We start from the raw sequence: 20174 nt of genomic DNA, 5'->3' as shown, positions 1-20174 counted from the left end.
CACAGTAAATGTCACACCTTTGGTGCATCTGAGCTGTCTAATATGCCTTCCTCTTGCTGCTTTGTCAGTCTTGCATTTTTACTAGCTCTCTCAGTGTCTGAATTAGACTCTCTCCCTGGCAGCAGATTTTCTAATTGCTTAAGCTCTGAAGTTTGCCAAAGAGCTAGAACTGTTCCACATGACCAGGGTATCAACTTGTGCACCTAATGTGCCTCTAACCTGAGAACAAAATTTCAATAATTGCCAAAGCTTGCTTAACACATGCCTTCAGCAAACTGGGCTCTGACAGTGCTTGAGGTAAACGCCCGCTCTCCTTTGTCTGGTTCCCTGCTGAGTGAATCTTTGCAGGGCTATCTTAGGAATTCGGTTGGCATTTCTTTTGTTCTTTGTTAACCATTGACCAATATGACCGTTGCTTCCCCTGCTTTTGTAATGTGGTGGCAGGAAGGAAGGGAGGAAGGAAGGACAGGGGTCGTTGCCAATACCCGATGGAGTGAACTGGGTTTGGAGAATGTAGAAACGGGGCCCCTTGTCCTTACTTCCACTTACACCCCCTTATCCTAGTCACTAACGAGATACGTTTCTACATTCATAGGATGTCTGGAGTTTGTGTGTGTTTGCTTGTTTGTGTTATCCTTGGGAAATGTTCACTAACGACTGCTTGGGGTGTGAAGGTAATTTCTATTCTTCTATTTTCTGATTTCTGAACTTCAGGAGAAGGTAAAGCTTGATGCTGAAAGGGAAAAACTAGAGAGGCTTCAGGAGCTTTACTCCGAGCAGAAGACCCAGCTGGACAATTGTCCTGAGTCCATGAGGGAACAGTTGCAACAACAACTGAAGAGGGTCAGTAGCAAACAGGAATGTGCTAGTTGTTTTTTGGTTTTTTGTTTTTTTCAATTACGTTCCACTTACCTATGACTTCCTCCTTCACATAGCATAAATTTGCATAAATTCTGGTCATTAGATACGTTTTAAATAGAAATATGCATGCTGACCATATATATTCCATGCTAATCAGTTGAAAAATTCCTTGTTGGAATCCTTTGCCTCATTAATAATGCAAAAACATTTCCCAAGTCCTTTTTTGTAACAAAAGAGGGCTATTACTGACATGTAACCAACAAGACTGTTTAAATCAGCTGACGTCTTTTCCTGCATTCTGTTCTCTACTGCATCTTGAGTCCTGTTTGCCCTCGAATGTTTTTTTTTTTTCCTCCTCTTGATTTTATACTCCTGTCCACAAATTTTTCTATTCTCTGATTTGCTCCCCACCACCACTCATCATTTTGTTTCTCTTTTCCTTTCTTCTTCTTAGTGACCTTGAACTCATTAGCATGATCACAGCAATCAAACAAGACCCAAGATGCAGGGCATTCAACATTTTTTCATACAAGCTTCATATTTTTTAAAACTTCGTGCAGCATAGATCTTCCAGTTGAACTTTATCAGGTTATTCTTTGATCTTTAATGTTGGCAGTGTTGAAACGACCTCGATACTTATCTTCCTAGGTGGATAGTTTTGCAGACACTAGCAAGGCCACTTGATAATTCATAGCCGCTTGACAGCTGCGTTATTTGCTCTAAACAGCAGCCCAAATAGACTGTGACTCTGGGGAGGCAGTCATTAACAGTCTTGGACCTCTAAAGGAGCCTAATAGTAATTAGTCCTAAGTCAATAACAACTTATGATTCCACATGAGTAGGAAAGAAGACTAGTTTTATTCATATTGCTATGTCTGTACCCTCTTGGGCAACTGGGAAAAAGTCAGTTAAGATAGCACACCCCTGAAAATGTTTAAGATGACCTTGAATACAAATACGTTTGATATCTCTGAGTATCATTAGGTTATGAAAAATTACAGTTGAAACTTTTCAATGTATTGTACAGGTTGAATAAAGAGTACCCAGTACAGACAGGTTAAACTACAGTGTAACGGTTCTAATATTTTTAATTTTTTACAATATTGGATCAAAAAAAGTTTTAAAAATGTTTCTTCCCCTTTACTCATTTTATTGTGTACAGCTTAATTTGCTAAAAGAAGATAAAACTTCCTGTCCCTCAGTGTCCCAAGGCTGTGAAAGTCTTATGATAAAAAATGATTGGAAAAAGAATAGTATTTGTAAAATTATTCTAGCTTGTAATTTTTTTGTGTTTATGCCAGTTCACAAAAGAGATTGGGAAACTGATTTTTTTATAGTTGTTTACTGTTTTTCAACTTACCTTATTGCTAAAGATTTTACACAGTCACCATAATGCTTTATGTAGAGTCAGAAGCATGGTTATATATTTTGTTCTTCCCTTCCTTTAGTTATCCAGTTATTGTTTGTATTCTTCATAAATATTGCTTCAAATAAAAATTGATAGATTCTATTAATAACCTGGAGTCAGCATGATATGAAAAATTACTTAATTATTTTGTAATTTTGTAATTAAGTAATTACAAATTACTTAATTTGCTTAATCTGTTAGATTCTATAGGATAACTCATAAATTTGTATATGTTCCAAGGATTTTGGCTACAAACGAGGAAAGGAAATGATACAGACAGCCTATTCCACTAACTGAAGGCAAAGACTCCTTCCTCTTCCTTTCCAAGCAGAGTGCAAAATTCTTATCATAAAACCCCTTTCCTTAGGAGAGAAAACTGGTTTGTGCTAGCTTCTGTTCACCTGATATTAAGAGAACTACTAATTCTGTTTTCCAGGGAAGGATGATGACCAAAATAACTCTTCACCAGTCCTTTGGCTTAATCAGTAAAAAGTTCACTTATTTCATGAGAAGTCCATTCATACTGGAACTTCCTGCCTTATCACAACTCATTTCCCTTCAGACTTTGAACACTCCAGAATAGCACTTCATTACAAAACTTTCCCCAAGGCATTTAAGCTAGATTCAATAAAGTTGATTTTATTACAAGTAACTTCATTAGGCAGCAAGTCAGACAGAATAGAAAATAAATGAATAGGAAGAAAATCATTTTCTTAAACTGTATGCTGTCTCAAATACTTAAGCTGCAATTGTAGAATGATTTTGTTCATGCAGCACTATGGATTTATGACTGGGCTTCTGACCCCTAAATCATTGCTTTAGAAGCAGAATACAGTTTTCATCCAATGTTGATTTCATGGCCCATGGTTTAATGTAGTTGATAACGGGCTCACCAATCGAATTGTTCCCTGGGATACAAGTAGTGTGAGAAAAAAAACCCTGAAGAAAATTGAGCCTTTCATCTGCTGGAGAGGACTGGCTAGGATATTATTGTTGTGTTTTGGTATTTACTCAGCTGAATGGTTGATTTCGGTCTCTTGATTTTTAAACAATTCTGTTCAGTGATATCTACAATTAGGAGCCTTTTTTTTTTTCTCACTAACTCTACAATGAGTTTATCCTTTAACCTTGGACAAGTCATTCAACCTCTGTGGGCCTCAATATCCTCATGTATAAAATGAGAAGATTGTACTACATGATTTCCATTGTCTTTTTCCAAATTCCAAAAGTATGCAAAAAAGTGTTTGACTGTAGCACATAAGATGGAGAAATAGTAACAAACCCTGAGCTCCATTTAAATTTGCTTTCAAAATTGACCTTGAGCTGTCGTAAGATTATTCCTGTAATCTCTCCTGGCCATTCCACGTCTAGTCTCTTCTTTCTGTTCCTCTACTAGGCAAAGAAAACATAAAGTTGTACATGTAAACTTCTGCCGTATACATTCTCAAAAAAGTTATTGGAAAGCAAAAAGGAATTCCGTTGAATTTTCTTTAGCACAGCTGTCTTATTTCCTTCCACGCCTGGCCTTTGAACTTGCCAGCCAGTAGAGATTTGTCATGTTCTTTTAGTGGAGAAGTTTAGTTAAAATTTTCACTCAACTAGTCATACACTTGACTTTGAGCTTCCTGTATATATTATTCTGTGCTCAATTAAGCTACTCCTGCCCCCAAATTCCATCTCTTGAATTCTTATTCTTATCTAAAATCTTGTAAAAGTTTTTTCCCCTCCCAAGTTGTTTTTCTTTCACAGTGTAAGTTTATATACACACGTTTTAATGGTTTAGATAACTTGATCAGATGATTACACCAGAGGAATCTGAGTGCTGAGCTAAGCTTTAATTTTCAACTTTCCTGCCTAGTGTGCTATTATTTTCATGTAGTGGTTTAAATATTTACTACAAATAAATTAATGGCTCTGTGACCTTCATGTGGTTAAAATAGCATATGTTGCGCATTAACCAGATGTGGAGTAAGCGACTGACTAGCATAGTGTATATATTGTGAGCCATGTGCCCACTTTGAATGAAGATTCTTTATAAACTAAAAAAAAAAAAAGCCTATTAAAATTTTTATCTCAATAAGCTTTAGCTGCAAACCAAGTTTAATTGAAAAACCTTAAAAACTTGAGTATGGAGGCCTGTATGAATAAACATATCACTGATGTTTTAGGACTACAGATATTTTGTTTCAAGACATAACACTAGTGTTATGTCTCAGTTCCTTTAGCAGTGACTAGATTTGGTCCACATTCCTGTAGATGTTATAAGCATGAAATATCTGATAAACTTGAAATGTCACCCAGTTACTTGAAACCAAGACCACTTTACTTTTGGCCAATTAAAATGTAAAGAAGCTTTAAGAAATGCTGAATATGTTTTTCAAATTGTTTTTCCTCTTCTTAGGCTTTGAGAATCCACTGTCTGTGTTGACATAATAATCTTGTTGCTATAGTGTTGGTTGTAATTTCATGGTAGCACATAGTCCTTCTGTGAATCATCCCCAGAATAAACTCATTCCAGAAGATAGAAAAATGTTCCATTTGATTAGAAGACTTATATATAAGTTTATCACTTACATAAAAACCAGGGGAAGGGGTGGTGTGTTTAAATACTGATATAGATCTAATTTAGCATATATTTATTTATCCAACTCTTTTTAACGTGTCGATTGAAAAAAATGCCCTGGCACTTTTACCCATGTAGCGCCATGAGCTATGTAGCCCAGCTGACTTTTTCTTTTTTGGTCATTAATTATTTATAAATTATATTTTTTAAAAAATCTTCTGTACATACCACATTTACAGTTCTGTCAAAGGCTCCCAAAATAAGGAGGTTTTTTTGTGTGTGTGTGGTTTTGTTTTTTTGTTTTTTAAGTAGATAGGAGAACAATTTATACAACATGCAGCAGTCTCTGCTCAGATACAGATTCACTCCTGTCTTCAGACATCTCATAGGTTGGAGAACGCCTCTTCTAGACTATCTGACTTCTGTGATTTCTGTTTGTTCTTAAATGTCCTGAAGATTATTCCTAGAATAATCTTAACCTTTCAGTTAACCTTTCGAGTGCTTAACCTTTCGAGTCATTCTTTGTGCTTGATGAATGCTGTGGTTCCTACTGTTCCTAATAAAAAGGTTTGTGAACAATTTTAAGGGATTCACAGAAGCCCAGTTTAAGAACTCCAATCTTCAAATGTTTTTGGCGACTTCTCCCTTCATTAAAATTATTTGAGCATGCATGCCTACATATACATACATATAGGTCACATTATATTATAAATGTATATATTATATGTATTGCATACATGCTCAAAATATATATATTCTTTTAAAATAATGTACATACACTACTCTACTTGAAAGTACATTAAAGAACATTTATTGAGAATTTGTAAAAGAAGAGGAAAAACTAAAAATAAATATAAAGAAGCTGTAATATTCCTTCCTCACATCCCAGTACCTTGTGTGGTATGCCATTTGGGGTACATATATTCCTCTTAGAGACCTCTGATCTGTTATGTATGCCAACTTTTGAATCTTTTTTTTTATAGTCAACAACTTCGGAATATTGAATTTAATCTTTATACTAAAGTCTCATTTCATTTGAAAATTTGTGGAAAACAGGAATTTTTCTCAAGAGATTATGTCACACCTTTGGTCTGCAGATAATGTTTAGGTTATTTATTGAGTTCTTTGTATATTTCATGATCCATTTTAAAGCCACCTGGTAGATTTAAAGCAAGACTTCCTACAACCACAGAGCAGTCTAAAACCAATGGTGAAATAGATGCTGCCCTCCTACCCCTACCCCAGTCCCTTTCAATTTCATCCTAAAGTCACTGCTCTGGGGTTTAACTCCAGAGAGAGGATTATCATGTTCTAACCCTGGTCAGTGTTGTAACTGGAAAGATATTTTGGTCTTTTTGCTTTTAATAATTTTTTCTTCACATTAAGAATGCTGCAGCTATTCTGGTGTGTCTTGTTTTCATTCCCTTTTCTCCAAAGGATGCTGATCTGTTGGATGTGGAGAGCAAACACTTTGAAGACCTGGAATTCCAGCAGCTTGAGCGTGAGAGCCGTCTAGATGAGGAAAAGGAGAACCTGACCCAGCAGCTCCTGCGTGAAGTGGCTGAATATCAACGGAACATTGTTACTAGAAAGGTACTTTTGCCAGGTGTTGTTCAATGTGAAAAGTCAAAATATACCCCTTGCTATGTGACAATAATGATTATTAATATAGCTATAGCATGTGTCCATCTGTCTGTATATCTGTTATATCTGAATATCTTTGTGTGTTTAACCACGTGTCACATTTGGCAGATTATGGAGCCTGCCATTTACATGCCAAATGGTGCTCCCAACTAGATAAACTGAGACTTGTTATTGTTACTTGATGCTGTAGATGCATTTATGAATATAAATGTGAAAACCAAGGTAGAGAAAATCAGAAATCTAGATGTTTGTTTTAAATTACTTGCTTTTGCAATCACAGTAACTGGATTTAGAATAATTCTACGAACAGTCTCTTTTAGAATTCCTCTGTTCCCATTGCCCAGTAGTTCTCAAAGATGGCTGATAGTTTACTGCTACTAGAAGCAGCCTCGTGGAATGCTATGCAGATGACCGCCTCCATCCAGCCCTGAGCACCCGGATGTCCAGTCCAGAATTCAACTCTTGTTCCAGAATTTAGAATCGCACCCCCGTGCTCTGTACTAAACTGATAAAGTTGAGGGAGAGGACGATGGAGAAGGTGACTTCTTAAGCTTTCAGTTTAAATAAGAAATTCCATTGTTTTTTCTCATGAGGCGTCTCCCAAAATGATGCCAAAAATTCATTTATATTCTAACACAAGATTTCCTGTTGACTTCCAGGTTCTTGAAATAGATTTTGAATCACTTGGCCTTAGGTAAAGAAAAGCCTTGAGCTTGTCAGTTCAAAGAAACTGCCCATAGTCTCTGGGTAATAATCACTGCCTACCTACCATCAATGAAATGTGGTCACTGTGCTTCAGGTTATAACACTTTTTCTCCCTTTCCCAGGACAGACTGGAAAACTCTTGAATGTCTAATGTACATCTCTATGGTCATTTTTGTGTTTTTTTTCCTCCAGGAAAAAATTTCTGCATTGAAAAAGCAAGCTAATCACATTGTCCAGCAGGCTCAGAGAGAACAAGATCATTTTGTGAAAGAAAAGAATAACTTAATAATGATGTTGCAGAGAGTAAGTATTTCCTTTTCAGCACTGGTTGCAGTAAAACACAGGTTCCAACTCAGGGAAAGTTGCTTCCATCAAAGTAAGTACCTTTTAATAAAGAATAGTGAATTATAATTTGAGGAAGAATTTTCTATATACATTTTTATTTAATCCTCCACATTAATAAGCTGATGCTCTGAATGATTAACTATAATACAGAAAATAAGCAAAGACATTTTATTCATGCTTTTTCCACAGTGTGAAAATCCAAACTATGAAAAATCTGTACGTTTTCTGATTTTCTTCTTTTAAAAAAAATCATATTTTTCATCAAATAGGTAAAACATATTCTGCTCTTTTACTGCTCTCAAACATTTTGGCTCAGTTGCTCTGGTGTTTTGAACTCCAATTATTTGCATGTGGGTCTTCCTGGCAAAGGCCCAATAAAAATCCCAACAGACTTTTTTGTAGAAATTGACAAGTTGATGCTAAAATTAGCAGTTGATCTTCATTATTCATGGAGTCTGTATTTGTGAATACATCTGTTCACTAAAATTCATTTGTAACCCTAAAATTAATACTTGTCATGCAGTCATTGATGGACAGGCACAGAACAGTGAAAATTTTGAGTCACTCAATGGACATGCATGTTCCCAGCTGAGATTGAACAAGGCACTTCTCTGCCTTCTTGTTTCAGCTCTCTTACTGTAAACAAGTGTTCTTTTTGTGGACTGTTTAGTGCCATGTTTTCACATTTTTGTGCTTTTTGGTGATTTTGCTGTTTAAAGTGGCTCACAAGTGCTAAAATATTGTCTGGTGTTCCTAAGGGCAGGAAGGCTGTGATGTGCCTTATGGTGAAAATACATGTGTTAGATAAACAGCTTTCAGGCATGAATTATGGTGCTGTTGGCTATGAATTTAATGTTAATGAATCAACATTGTATGTTAAATAAGATGTCTTTAAAAAGAGACACACATAAAACAAAGTTATGCAGTAATCAGTTGATGAAAATATTGTGACCAGAAACCCAATGGTTCAATATTCTCTAGTTCTGTGTTCATGGCAACATTATAGAACACAACTACTGCAGATAATGAGAATCGACTGTATATGAAAATGTAAAGGGCATAGAGTAGCTGAAACAACTTTGAATAAGAAGAACAAAATTGGAGGATTTATACTATTTGACTTCAAGTTTTACTATAAAGCCATAGTATTTAAGAGGGTGTGGTACTAGCATACAAATAGACATATAGAGCAAAGGAACGGAACAGAGTCCGGAAATAGACCCACACATATACTGTCTATAGATTCTTGACAAAGGTTCTAAGACAATCCAGTAGGGAAAGGAAAGTCCAGCATGTGGTGCTGGATCAACTAGGTAAACATGGAAAAAAAAGAATCTCAATACCATTCATCCTCACACCATGCATATAAATTAATTTGAGACAGATTATAGACCTAAACATAAAAATTAAGGTGAAAAAGTTTCTAGAAAATACAGGTGTGCAAGTACACCTTCATGGCCTTGGAGTAAGCAAAGATTTCTTAAAGAGGAAATGACAGAAGGCTTGTATCCAGAATATATTAAAAACTCCCACAAACTCAAAAATAGTAGATAAACAACCAATAAATAAATTTTTAAAAAACAGACAAAAGACTGGAATTGAAACACTTCACAAAAGAAGTTATGTGAAGAGTCAATAAGTCCCATGAAAGAATACTCAGTCGTTAGTCATCAGGGAAATACAAGGTTGACTCAGTTTAATAGATTTTGTGTTCCTTCAGGAAAAGGAAAATCTTTGTAATTTGGAAAAGAAATACTCCAGCCTCTCTGGGGGCAAAGGGTTTCCTGTCAACCCCAATACTCTAAAAGAGGTAAGCTGTGATTTTTCTTGTCTACTCATATCACCTTAGAACTCAGGAGATGTGCCTCAGTTTTATGCGATTAGCTGACTAGGAAAAACACTAACTGAAGTGACTTATGAAAGCACTCAATGCTTTGATGGTTTTCCTGCCTTTTGTTATTTGTGCTTTGAGAATTTCAGGGATTATCTTTGTGTCTAATGCAGATTCACTCTGTGTGTGTGTGTGTGTGTGTGTGTGTGTGTACTTTGCTTAACAGTGACATTGTGGGTTAACTTGAAGTTTCAAAAAATTTAGGATCCAGACCAAAGCTAGTCTTAAATTCTCTTCTTTCCTTCCTCCATTTTCCTTTCTCAGTTTCTCCTCTTTCCTACTTTCTTCTCTTTCTCCTAAGTCTTCTAGAACGTGAAAATGCCCCCAAACATCTCTATCTCCTTTTTCCTCCAATGTTGTCTATGCTATTTTTGCCCCTAAATCGGAAAATCCTGTTTACATTAAGTAGTACACTCTCTTTATCCCAAACATCCATCTTTTCCCAGGCCCCCTTGCCACCCTTGCCCAAATATCTTTTTACAGAGCTACATTGCTATAATGGTTAAATATTTTAACTCTAATTTGGAAAATTAAAACCCTGACTGAGAAAGAAAATAGTTTTATTTTTTTTCAAAAAGCTAAAGAAAAAGCTTGCTTCTGCATAAAATTTTTCATAATAGCAAAAAAACCTTTTATTTATAAACTGCTTTAAAAAGACAGCAGAGTTAGGAATTCCTTCGTAGAAAGTAGTGTGTGTGTGTGTGTAGGTGTGTGAGGTAAATGCTCATCACATAATAGGAGTGAATAATATGTCCCTCGGAAGCATTTTGTGAAATGTTTCCAAAAAACTTTTTTAGACCATTCAGTTTCGTAGTTTCTCTCCATTATTTAGAACACAGATCCGGCAGATTCACTGCATAAAGGGTGGTTGTGAATAGAGTGTAGTGGAATAAGGTTGTCAGTGAGGTGGGCAGGGGCTGGGTCTTGTGAGTCATGTTAAAGAAATTTGGTTTATTTTATGTGGATGGGAAGCCACTGAGGGATTTTAAGCAGGGAAGTGACATTATGTGAGGTCCATTTGTTAAAGATCACTCTGGGCTGCTCTACTGGATTATAAAGAGGAGATGCCGGGAAACCAGTATAGTGGTGATTGCAATAGTATAGGCTGGAGGTGCTGGTGGCTTGGATTTGAACAAATGAAGAGTGATGGAGAAAATTAGCTGGATGCAGAAATACTTTGGAGACAGAGTTGACAGTTCTTGTTGATAGATTGGATGTGGGGATGAATTAAATTAAGGGTATTGTCAGGAATGCTGCCGTTATTCCAGTTTGAATAATGAGGTTGATGGTGAGTAGCTCTTACTGAGATAGGGAAGACTGGGGAAAGAATAGATTTGAGAGGGAAATGCGGTTTGACTCTGGACATACTGAGTTTGAAGGCTTGTGGCTTCCAAATGCATTAGATAAGCTCTAAGGTCACTTCGCCTCTTAGAAGAATAAAATCTTTCCCTTTCTATTCAAGAGTTGTTCTTATTCTCTGCAGCCCTCCTGTTGTCAAAATCCAATTTGCCTTTTTGACTGTATTGGTGTGTCTGCAACTCTTGTGTTTGTTGAGTGGCTGTGTGTCCTCCTTCATGTCAAGCAGACTTGGCTCAGAAGATGTTTTGATTTTCTCCTTCCTTCCTTCCTTCCTTCCTTCCATCCTTCCTTCCTTCCTTCCTTCCTTCCTTCCTTCCTTCCTTCCTTCCTTCCTTCCTTCCTTCCTTCCTTCCTGTCAAGCAGACTTGACTCAGAAGATGTTTTGATTTTCTCCTTTCTTCCTTCCTTCCTTCCTTCCTTCCTTCCTTTCTGTCAAGCAGACTTGGCTCAGAAGATATTTTGATTTTCTCCTTTCTTCCTCCCTCCCTTCCTTCCTTCCTTCCTCTCCCTTTCTTTCTCTCTCTCCCTCTTTCCTTCTTTCTCTCTCTCTCTCACTCTCATTCTCTCTCTTTTTTTAAAGAGTGATGAATTTATATCCAACTCTTTTAAACAAGTCCCACTTCTGGGAAATGACATACATTTTTGAAGCAATTAATTAGGATATATGGTTATGACTCAAATAAAGAATCCAACCTTGGTTTTGAAAGATCCTACTATCAACTTAGCAAAAGAATAAATCAAAGTTGTTACTCTTCACTCTCATTCATTATCAAAGATAAAATAAATTTGACAACCTAGTTGTCGACTTCCTTTCTTCAATTTAATCTTATAAAACTTTACATAGTATGTATTGCCCCTTTCTGAAGTGCAAGACTAAATTCGGCAGCATTTTGATACCTCCAATTTATAAACAGTCAACTCTGGCTTTCTCCAATTTGTCAGAATTATAAATTCTCAGTGAAAACCTTGCTTGCAGCCTGGAATTTTTGCTTCACCAACATAACAATATCTTGCCTTTCCTGGAGCCACTGTTTGAAAGGATTGATGGGCAAATAGAAGAACCCAAGTGTTAAATTTAACTCAATTTACTTTTAAAAGAGAGATATTAATTTATACCCTTTATTCTTTTTTTCATACTGTTTTATTGGTGTGGTGAAAATCATGAATGGTGTGTACAATTACTTTCCATGGTAATTTACAAGTGCCTTTTCCTCAAATGTAAATTCAGGAGTTTTGATTCTCATCAATTTTGATTCATGGGTATTTTCTCTAAGCTGAAGCCAGAACTGAATCACTGAATTTAAAAGTAACTGGAAATTCTCTGTCCTAGGGGTAGAGTTGGGAGTTGGGCAAGCTGCCTTAAATTGAAACATCCTCAAGCTGCAACTTCATCTTAGGGATTTGTGTGAGTGTGTGTATGCGTGTGTGTATATACACGTTTCTCTTGCTAAGGAAGGCTCACAAGAGAAGAGTGTCCTTTTTATTTTCATTTTGTTGAGACACCTAAAAGCAAGATTCCATTACGAATAAATTACTGCTTTATAAATGTCTTAGTGCAAAAACCAGTAGCCCTTAGTCTACATTTATTCACTCTCTAATTTGTCAGGAAACAGAAGAAGGGAAAATCTAAAAATAAAGATTTATGGAAAAGGCTCTTGAATTAGAGAGTGATTGCACTGTCGATTTTTTGTCTCATATTTATTTTTGCTTGTAATGATTTTAAATGCTGTGTAGTGACAACCTATTCAGTCAACAGAATGAATGCCAATATGGATGGATATTTAAATCAAAGGTATTGGGTTATTTATAATAAAGTCATTTTGATTTTATCTGAAAATTTACTTTTAATGTTTGAAATATCATTTTTCAAGATTAAGCACCATAAATCCATTTTAATAGCTGATGATTGCCTTAATGAAACATCTGATAATACCACAGATATCTGGCTCTGATGCTCTAAGCTAACTCCATTGTACTGGAGCATTAATACTCTCGCATGCCTCAGCTCTTGCTTTCCTTGTGTTTAACTTCTGACTTCCTCCTTTTAGGGCTATATCATTGTAAATGAAATTAATGAGCCATGTGGCAATTCCACGAATCTCTCCCCTTCCACTCAGTTCCCTGCTGATGCTGATGCTGTTGCCACTGGGCCTACCACAGCTGTGCTGGTGAGCCAGCCACAAAATAAAGAGGTGTGTTGGCATGCCATTTCATTCATTCACTGCTTTCCTCATGTCAAAAATTAACCCATGGTTAACTGAAAGTAAGGGTGTGTGAGACAAATATTTGTTTGGTTGACCAGAAGGCCAGCGGGATGGTGAGATGAAAAAACAGACCGATTTGGGGGTAGTGCTCTACCAATGATAATACTAGAAACCATGAAATATATGGTACAGAGTATAGAGTACTAGGAGAAGTAAGTTCAGAAAAATGAACTGTACATATATATATAAATACACACACATATATATATATCTCTTAGCACTTTAGCCCAATGTACTTTTCTTAGAAACCAAAAAGCCTTTCTAAAATTGTTGGTTTGAATCACCTTTCCAGGTTGATTTTGTCTTCTATTTTGTTTTGCAGTATGGATTTCTTTTTAATACTAAGCTGCTTTAAAACACCTGGGGAGGCGTAAATAATAGTAAATTAAAATACCTCTTACGGATCCAAGTTGCTCACAGTGTGGGATCTCAACAAGAGGCTAAATTGAAAGATACTGCCCATCATTTATGCCTTCTTGAGTAACATATAAGAAAACAAAACAATTAGATTATCGATTTCATTTCTTTGTCTTATTCTTTCATTTCATGTGGACACATATATATTTTTTCTTTCTCCTGTAAAGCAAAGAGCACCTGTCTGTTCTGGATTTATGTTTCCTTCCACCCTTTCTCCTCATCCTATTACTCAACCTCCATCGGCCCCTTGGCCTGAAGTCGTGGCTACATCTGTCGATTCTTTTCCTTTAAATGACACACCACCTCCTCTACCAGCTAAGAAACACAGAAGGCAGCAGCAGCAGGACCAGCAGGTAATTAGGAACTGGTGTTTAGAGTTTCACCTTAACAACAAACTTACTGATGGGAAATCTTTTCTTCAGCTTTTCCAAAGGTATTTTTTAAAAAGATAAGATGCATACTCCTGTTTTTTTTAAGGACATTTATTATGGCCTAAGAGTGTGGGGATTGTTAGAAAGTTTGAGACCTTGATTGTCCTCTCCTGGCTTTTGATATGTTTGAGCTAGTTTCATATCCTCATGCTTCAGTTCCCATTCAACCAAAATATTGCAACTTACTTCAGGTATTTTTCAAAATCATAATAATTATTTCCACAAAATCCATGGTGTAAAAAGTTGCTGTGTCAACACAAAATATTTTCCTTACACATTACTGAAACCATAATAATAGACATCATTCCTCTGCTATGAGCCAAAATTTCCTCAACATTTTACAATGTCTCATTTCTTCCTTCTAACAATCCCGTGAAATACGAACTATCTCCATATTGATATTTAAGGAACTGAGGCTCAGCATTGGTAAGTAGCTTGTCCAGGGTAACGCCACAAGCAGTGCATTTGGTCCATAGAACAAGAGTTTTTTATTGCACTTTTTAAAATAGATAATTTATTACTCCAAAAGTGTTGCCCTCCTTTTGATACATTCTATGCATACTCATGCTTGGGTATTCAAAAAATCTATTTTGAGACTCCTTTCCACTATAATCAAATCCTTATGTGAATTTGGCCCTAGAAGATCCTAAGGAGTCAGTCAATAGACCCCCCCCGCCCAAAGTAGGTGAGCTCTGGTTTCCTATGCCCAGCCCTTACCTTTCTTACAGCTACCTTTACTATCTATTACCTTTGGTTAAAGGACTATATCTCCTCACTACTTCTAGGTTAATAAATATCTAGTATAAACAGATAATTGTAAAGTTAAATTGCAGATATTCTTCATGATTGGCGTGTTTGGAGATTGATAGTAAGTTTGATAACCCAAAGTTGCATTAATTTTTACATATTTCAAAAGCCTGAGTTCAGTATAAAAATGATCAAACCTAAAGAACCTCTAATTAGGAAATAAATTTACTATTGAAGACATTTTGGAGGAGGCCAAGAAAAATTTGGATAAGTTTCGAGTTGGCAAAAATTTTGCCTTAGGAATCTGAAAAAAGAAATGAAATAGTCAACAGGAGGATTTTTAAATGTGAGGAATTGCTGTAGAGGCTCCTTGGCCAAGATCTTTTTTCAGTCTAGAAGGATGCCTTATATGGAAACATTATGTGGATTTGGAGTGTGTTTATGTGATTGAAATATGATTCTAACTTTAAACCCACTTCCCTGTTTATGCTTTCTCTTCATTTCTTCCTTCTCCCTTTTCTTATTCTCCTCACACTGGGATCTGTGCCATCACACAGAACTGTCCAGACAGACAAAGGGAGGAACTGCTTACTTGCTTTGTCCACTGGCTGTTCCGCCATCCACATGGCAACCATCATAATAATTTGTAAGTTGTCCTGAGGCCCCAAGGCAGCAGGCACTACTACAGAAATGACAGGTGGATTTTTCTGAATTTTTCTAGGTTCAGTAATAAATTCTTCCAGTGTCTATGTACCTTACCAAATGCTAGCCCAATTTTCTTAGTGAATACAAGTCTAAGTTGAATAATTTTTAAAAATTCTGTGTTAAAATTCCAAAGCTTCTTTGTAAATGCATACCTCTTAATTACTTCAGTGACCTGTTTCAGTTAGTCAAGTTTTGCTATTCTGCTTTACATTTGCATTTAAAGCATTTTAGAAGTCTGGAAGAAAGGAAAAAACAGCACCAAGAAGGCCTCTATCTGAGTGACACTTTGCCTCGAAAGAAAACCACACCTTCCATATCCCCTCATTTCAGCAGTGCTACTATGGGGAGAAGCACCGCCCCAAAGGTAGGACATGGGGAGAACCACGGGCTTCACCTTCAGTGAGTCTTTTTGTCCTTATGTTGACTGACATGCAAAGGCCCCTAAAGAAAATGCTAAATAATAAACCATTCAGTTTGCTTGTTGGGCAGACGTCATAACTAAATTGCATTTTCTATCCTATTCAGAGGACATTTGGAATTATACGCTCTGGGACCAAAGCACCTGGTCCAGGGTGTTTTCTACCACCACACAAGTGGTGAGTAACCTTCACTTATGTGACACACTCCCGTAGCTGTATCCCAGATATGGAAATTGGAGGACGTAAGCTCTGGATTCCAGGAATAATAGCAAAAAATATTTATCGAACCATTTCTTGGAGCCTGACACTGGGCTAAGCCTTTGACGTGGATTATTTCATTGTAAAACCCAACAACACTAGGTAGTAGAGGTACTAATTAGTATCCCCATTGTACACATGGATAAAACTGAGGTGGAAAGAAGCTAGGTGACTTGTCCACCTGGGCACCTGAAGCTGGTCGGCATTGAAGCTAGAATGTGAATCCATGTGGTCTGATGCCTGAGTTGCCCTCACGCCCGTTCTGCTGCCTTACCGAGGGGTCATGGCAGGAAGAGGGGAAGGGCAAGTGAGAAGGAGGTTTTGAGTGGGACAGACTTTGGAGTCCTTCCCTTGTCCTTAATCACTTTGTTTTCATCTATTTTATAAACTGGTGTTCCAAGGAATTTGCTATTTTGAAAGTGTGCTAAAACCACCGGGATAGTTAATATTAGGTGTCTCCAGTTTTCAGCCCACTCGATCACTTGGAGCAGATGGAAATTGGTGCCCTTGTAACGTGTGTAGATCTCCTCTGTCCTTGTGCATGACGTGCATGCGTTCTTGTCCCTGCACCTGCTCCTCGCGCATGAGGGACTTTGAGTTGTTCTCTAAGGTGGTTTTGGACAGTGTTTTCCCCATCTGTCTTCACTTTTGGAACCGCTGCCACTGGAGGAATGGCTGTGATGTTGAGACTGCTGTGGAGCTCCTGGGGAGAGACAGCGACTGGCCTTTACCGTTGAGCATCAACACACGGGGTGCAAAGACCTACCTTCGCTGCCTTCTGCGCTTAGATAGGAGCTAGGAATCAGCGATGTGACCATGTCCAGAAGGACCGTTGGGCCTGCAGTTTGCCTGAGTTTTTCCTCCTGTTCCTCACAGGGCCACCTGCCCCTGGGACAGAGCAACAGCTGTGGCAGCGTGCTTCCCCACTCACTGGCAACCATGACCAAAGACTCAGAATCTCGGAGGATGCTCAGAGGTGGGTACCTTTTAAGCCCAGTGTCATGTCCTTCGTCAAGCACTGGAATTCCTCAGGGAGAGGGAGACCACACAGAGTTAGGGATCGTTAGGGAGGGGATCAACCTAAGTCCTCAACTTTACTCTTTTTATTTTTTTTTAATTTTATTGAAGTATAGTTGATTTACAATGTTGTGTTAATTTCTGCTGTACAACAAAGTGATTCAGTCAACTTTACTCTTAATGTGTCCACTTAGGGGAGGGATATATATATGTATACTTCCTTATTGTTGTACTAAGTTTTCCTATATGCACATTTGGCTGGTACATACCCGTTGTACTTTATAAATTCAGTAGACTTCTCCAATCAGAAAGGCCCACAGAGAATTACTAACCTTCCCATTTGATTGGGAGAAGGAAAAAAGAGACCCCTGAGATCCTGAGGGATTACCAAGGCACTCAACCAAGTCAAGTCACACCCCTGGTTTGTGGCTGAGCCACCCTGTTGAACATGTGCTAAAGACTCATTGAGCTGACCCAGAGCACTAGTGGCCCGGGACAGACTTCCCTTAGGCCTTTTAAAGTGGGTTGAGCGTCTAGTCTATGTGGTTGTTAGGTTTCAGGTAGACTTGGATTCTCAGCATGTTCTGTTTCTTTGTAATAATATGTTGCATTTCTAATGGGGTTCTCAAGTAGTCTTTGTGGGGCTAGAAGAAGATACTGTAAGGCAGTTCCAGAGGTGAGCTTCTCGTGCAGATTAGATTTATTGTGTTAACACGGTAGTTTAGGTCAACCTATATTGGCCCTAACTTTTGAGCAGGCATGGTGCTAGACAGCAAAAATGCAAATAAATTACATGATCTTTGCCCTTGAAATGCCTAGAGTCTCATGAGGAACAGAAAAACAAAACAGATGCTTTCAATAAAATGTGGTAAATGCAGTGATGGATGTATGCCCGGGATGTGAATGGGGATGCTGACAGAGTGATGAGCGTCTGGCCTCTCAATGCGTTCATTAGTGGGATTGAAACCCTTCCCTCTAAGCCAGCTTAGAGGCAATTCTGACTGCTCAGCCTCTTTGCTGATATCACCAGGGAATAATCACTAGTACCATTAGAAATATGTTTATGTATTGGTGTATATATATGCATGTATACATAATGTGTATATGTGTGTGGATAAGTGAGCTATATATATCACTTGAATGAGGATTTCATATCATTACCAGAGTGATTTAAGAGTTAGTAGAAGCTATGGTGTTCATAAAAGTGGTTTATAATATATGAGAGGTTTACAGTGTTAACCTTTGAATAAAATACATTTGATTGAACTCCTCTTTTATTTTATCATAATTTCTTAATAAACTAAAAATATCTCTTATGGTATATAAATAATAAACATAAATGAGTATATTTTGGCTCTCATTAATCACTGTTCGCTTGTGGGTCAAGTCTGTTTTCCGCTGAAGCATTTCTCTGTGATATTTATAGACTTCTTTTTAAATGTATTTTTGCCACTGGCTGAAGGCATCAAAGTTTGGCCTGGCCACAGCACCATACTTTATGTTGAGAGTTTTTGCCTTAAGATAGAGAGTAAGAAAAACTAGTCCTTTATACCAAACAAACCTGTAAACAAAACTGTGTAAGAAGATTCTTGTGAGAATATGGTGAAACTGGAGGGAGGTTTGATCTCTATTTTTCTCATCTGTGTTCCCCCCAAATAATGGGAATCCCCATGCTAGGTCCATGAAGAAGAACTGAGCCAATTCCCTTAGGTCACATTAGGTGCCCTCTACAAAATCTATTGTCTTTGACCTGTCCTCTGTGCTCCTGTTCTTCACTGCTGGGTCTTTTGTACATCCCAGAAGACTGCAGCCTGTCTTTCCCTGCTGCAGTTCTGAGTGGTGTTCCTCTTAAAGAGTTTCATGTGGTGATGCTGAGACAGCTTCTGAGAAATAGAGAAACCTCATTAAGTGTACTGATCCAAGAGGATGTGATGTATCTTGTGAGGCCGGCCTGCCACCCTTGGCTTCCCCGCCCAGAGGAGGAAGGGTCAGGGACTGCAGTTTTTAGAGCTACAACGGACCATAAAATTGGCAGATTTTCTACTAAGCCCATACAGGTGGCCCACAAGGACCAGGAAGGATGAATCATCATTCCATTTGGAATTGTTTCACTACTACCTGTTGGCTCCATTAAAATAGCAAACACCAAGTAAAAGTCCATGGTTTTGAAAAAATTAGACCTCGCACATTTTCATTAACTCAAATTAAATAGATCTTATCATTTTTATGACTTACACAAATTAACTTAAATGAACTGTTTTTTTGCTGCTTATTCATAACGGATACATCAAGGACAATGGTGTAAGTATAAGCCTTCCCTCAATAAGCACTTTTTTAATAGACCTGACAGCGTGAATCATGCAAACAAAGATCTCTGAGAGCAGAGTTTAAAGCAAAGGGTCCAGGGACTCAGATCCTAAAGTTGTAATGGTTATTGGCTTTTGTACAGCTTGTGAACTATTCCTTTGTAAGCTTTAGAATGAATGAAATCTTTGTCCTTTTATCTTCTGTTCAATGCAGGAAAGTCCAAGAAAGGTATGACAACCTCCCTGTGTGGTGTTTTTGTTTCCAGCAAATAGTGAAAGGTCATTGTCATCTTTAAGAAATGATCAGATTTAAAACTGTACAATGGTGGACTTTTAGTGTAATGATTATTCCTTTTTACACATTAGAGGAAAATTGTTGCACATTTGCTAGAAGCACAATGCTGCGTGCAGCTGCTGTTCATTCACCGGCAGCTGCATGACCCTCTTTGTTTTGATTTTTTTATTGCAAAGTCAGACCATGCAGGAAACACAAGTGCTTCGGAAGCACCGTTTTGTAAGACTCAGGATCTAGATAAAGAAAAGAGTGGGCCTTGTGATGTGTATAGGCTAAGTGTAAAATATGATGTCTCCCCTTTATAAAGGCAAGGTATAAATAAGGCAGGCGGCAGGCTATGTGAGAGGATGGAAGGATTTAGGAGGCTCCTACCTATTCATTCCATTTAAGCCTTGAGACTTAGTAAAGAGTGAAGAACAGCCTGAATTGCTGACTAGAAAAAATGATTCTTATGTGGCTGGGTGACAGAAATGTAGGGCATTAAAAGACTGACTTGTTACAAAGTTTGACGGACTGTGCTTCAAATCATTGAATGGCAT

The 20174-nt window shown here is 37.6% G+C and overlaps 1 protein-coding gene across 17 annotated transcripts in view; it reads left to right on the top strand.

Annotated features, from left to right (window-relative positions):
• PHLDB2 (pleckstrin homology like domain family B member 2) overlaps nucleotides 1-20174 on the top strand; it is a 228114-nt gene that overhangs the window by 189133 nt on the left and 18807 nt on the right. For 7 of the 17 annotated variants that reach the window (XM_082460130.1, XM_082460141.1, XM_082460134.1 and 4 more), the window contains 8 exons: nucleotides 715-843; nucleotides 6270-6425; nucleotides 7374-7484; nucleotides 9247-9336; nucleotides 12825-12968; nucleotides 13625-13810; nucleotides 15564-15704; nucleotides 16894-16993. In XM_082460130.1, coding sequence (XP_082316256.1) covers nucleotides 715-843; nucleotides 6270-6425; nucleotides 7374-7484; nucleotides 9247-9336; nucleotides 12825-12968; nucleotides 13625-13810; nucleotides 15564-15704; nucleotides 16894-16993 — 1057 coding nt within the window. The remainder of the gene's footprint in view (nucleotides 1-714; nucleotides 844-6269; nucleotides 6426-7373; nucleotides 7485-9246; nucleotides 9337-12824; nucleotides 12969-13624; nucleotides 13811-15563; nucleotides 15705-16893; nucleotides 16994-20174) is intronic. The other 10 variants (XM_082460126.1, XM_082460140.1, XM_082460133.1 and 7 more) reach the window with 7 other exon arrangements.

Source organism: Balaenoptera physalus (assembly GCF_965194825.1).
Source record: "Balaenoptera physalus genome assembly, chromosome: 4".
In the NCBI taxonomy this organism is placed as follows: Eukaryota; Metazoa; Chordata; class Mammalia; order Artiodactyla; family Balaenopteridae; genus Balaenoptera; species Balaenoptera physalus.
This window is presented reverse-complemented; position numbering and strand designations above follow the sequence as displayed.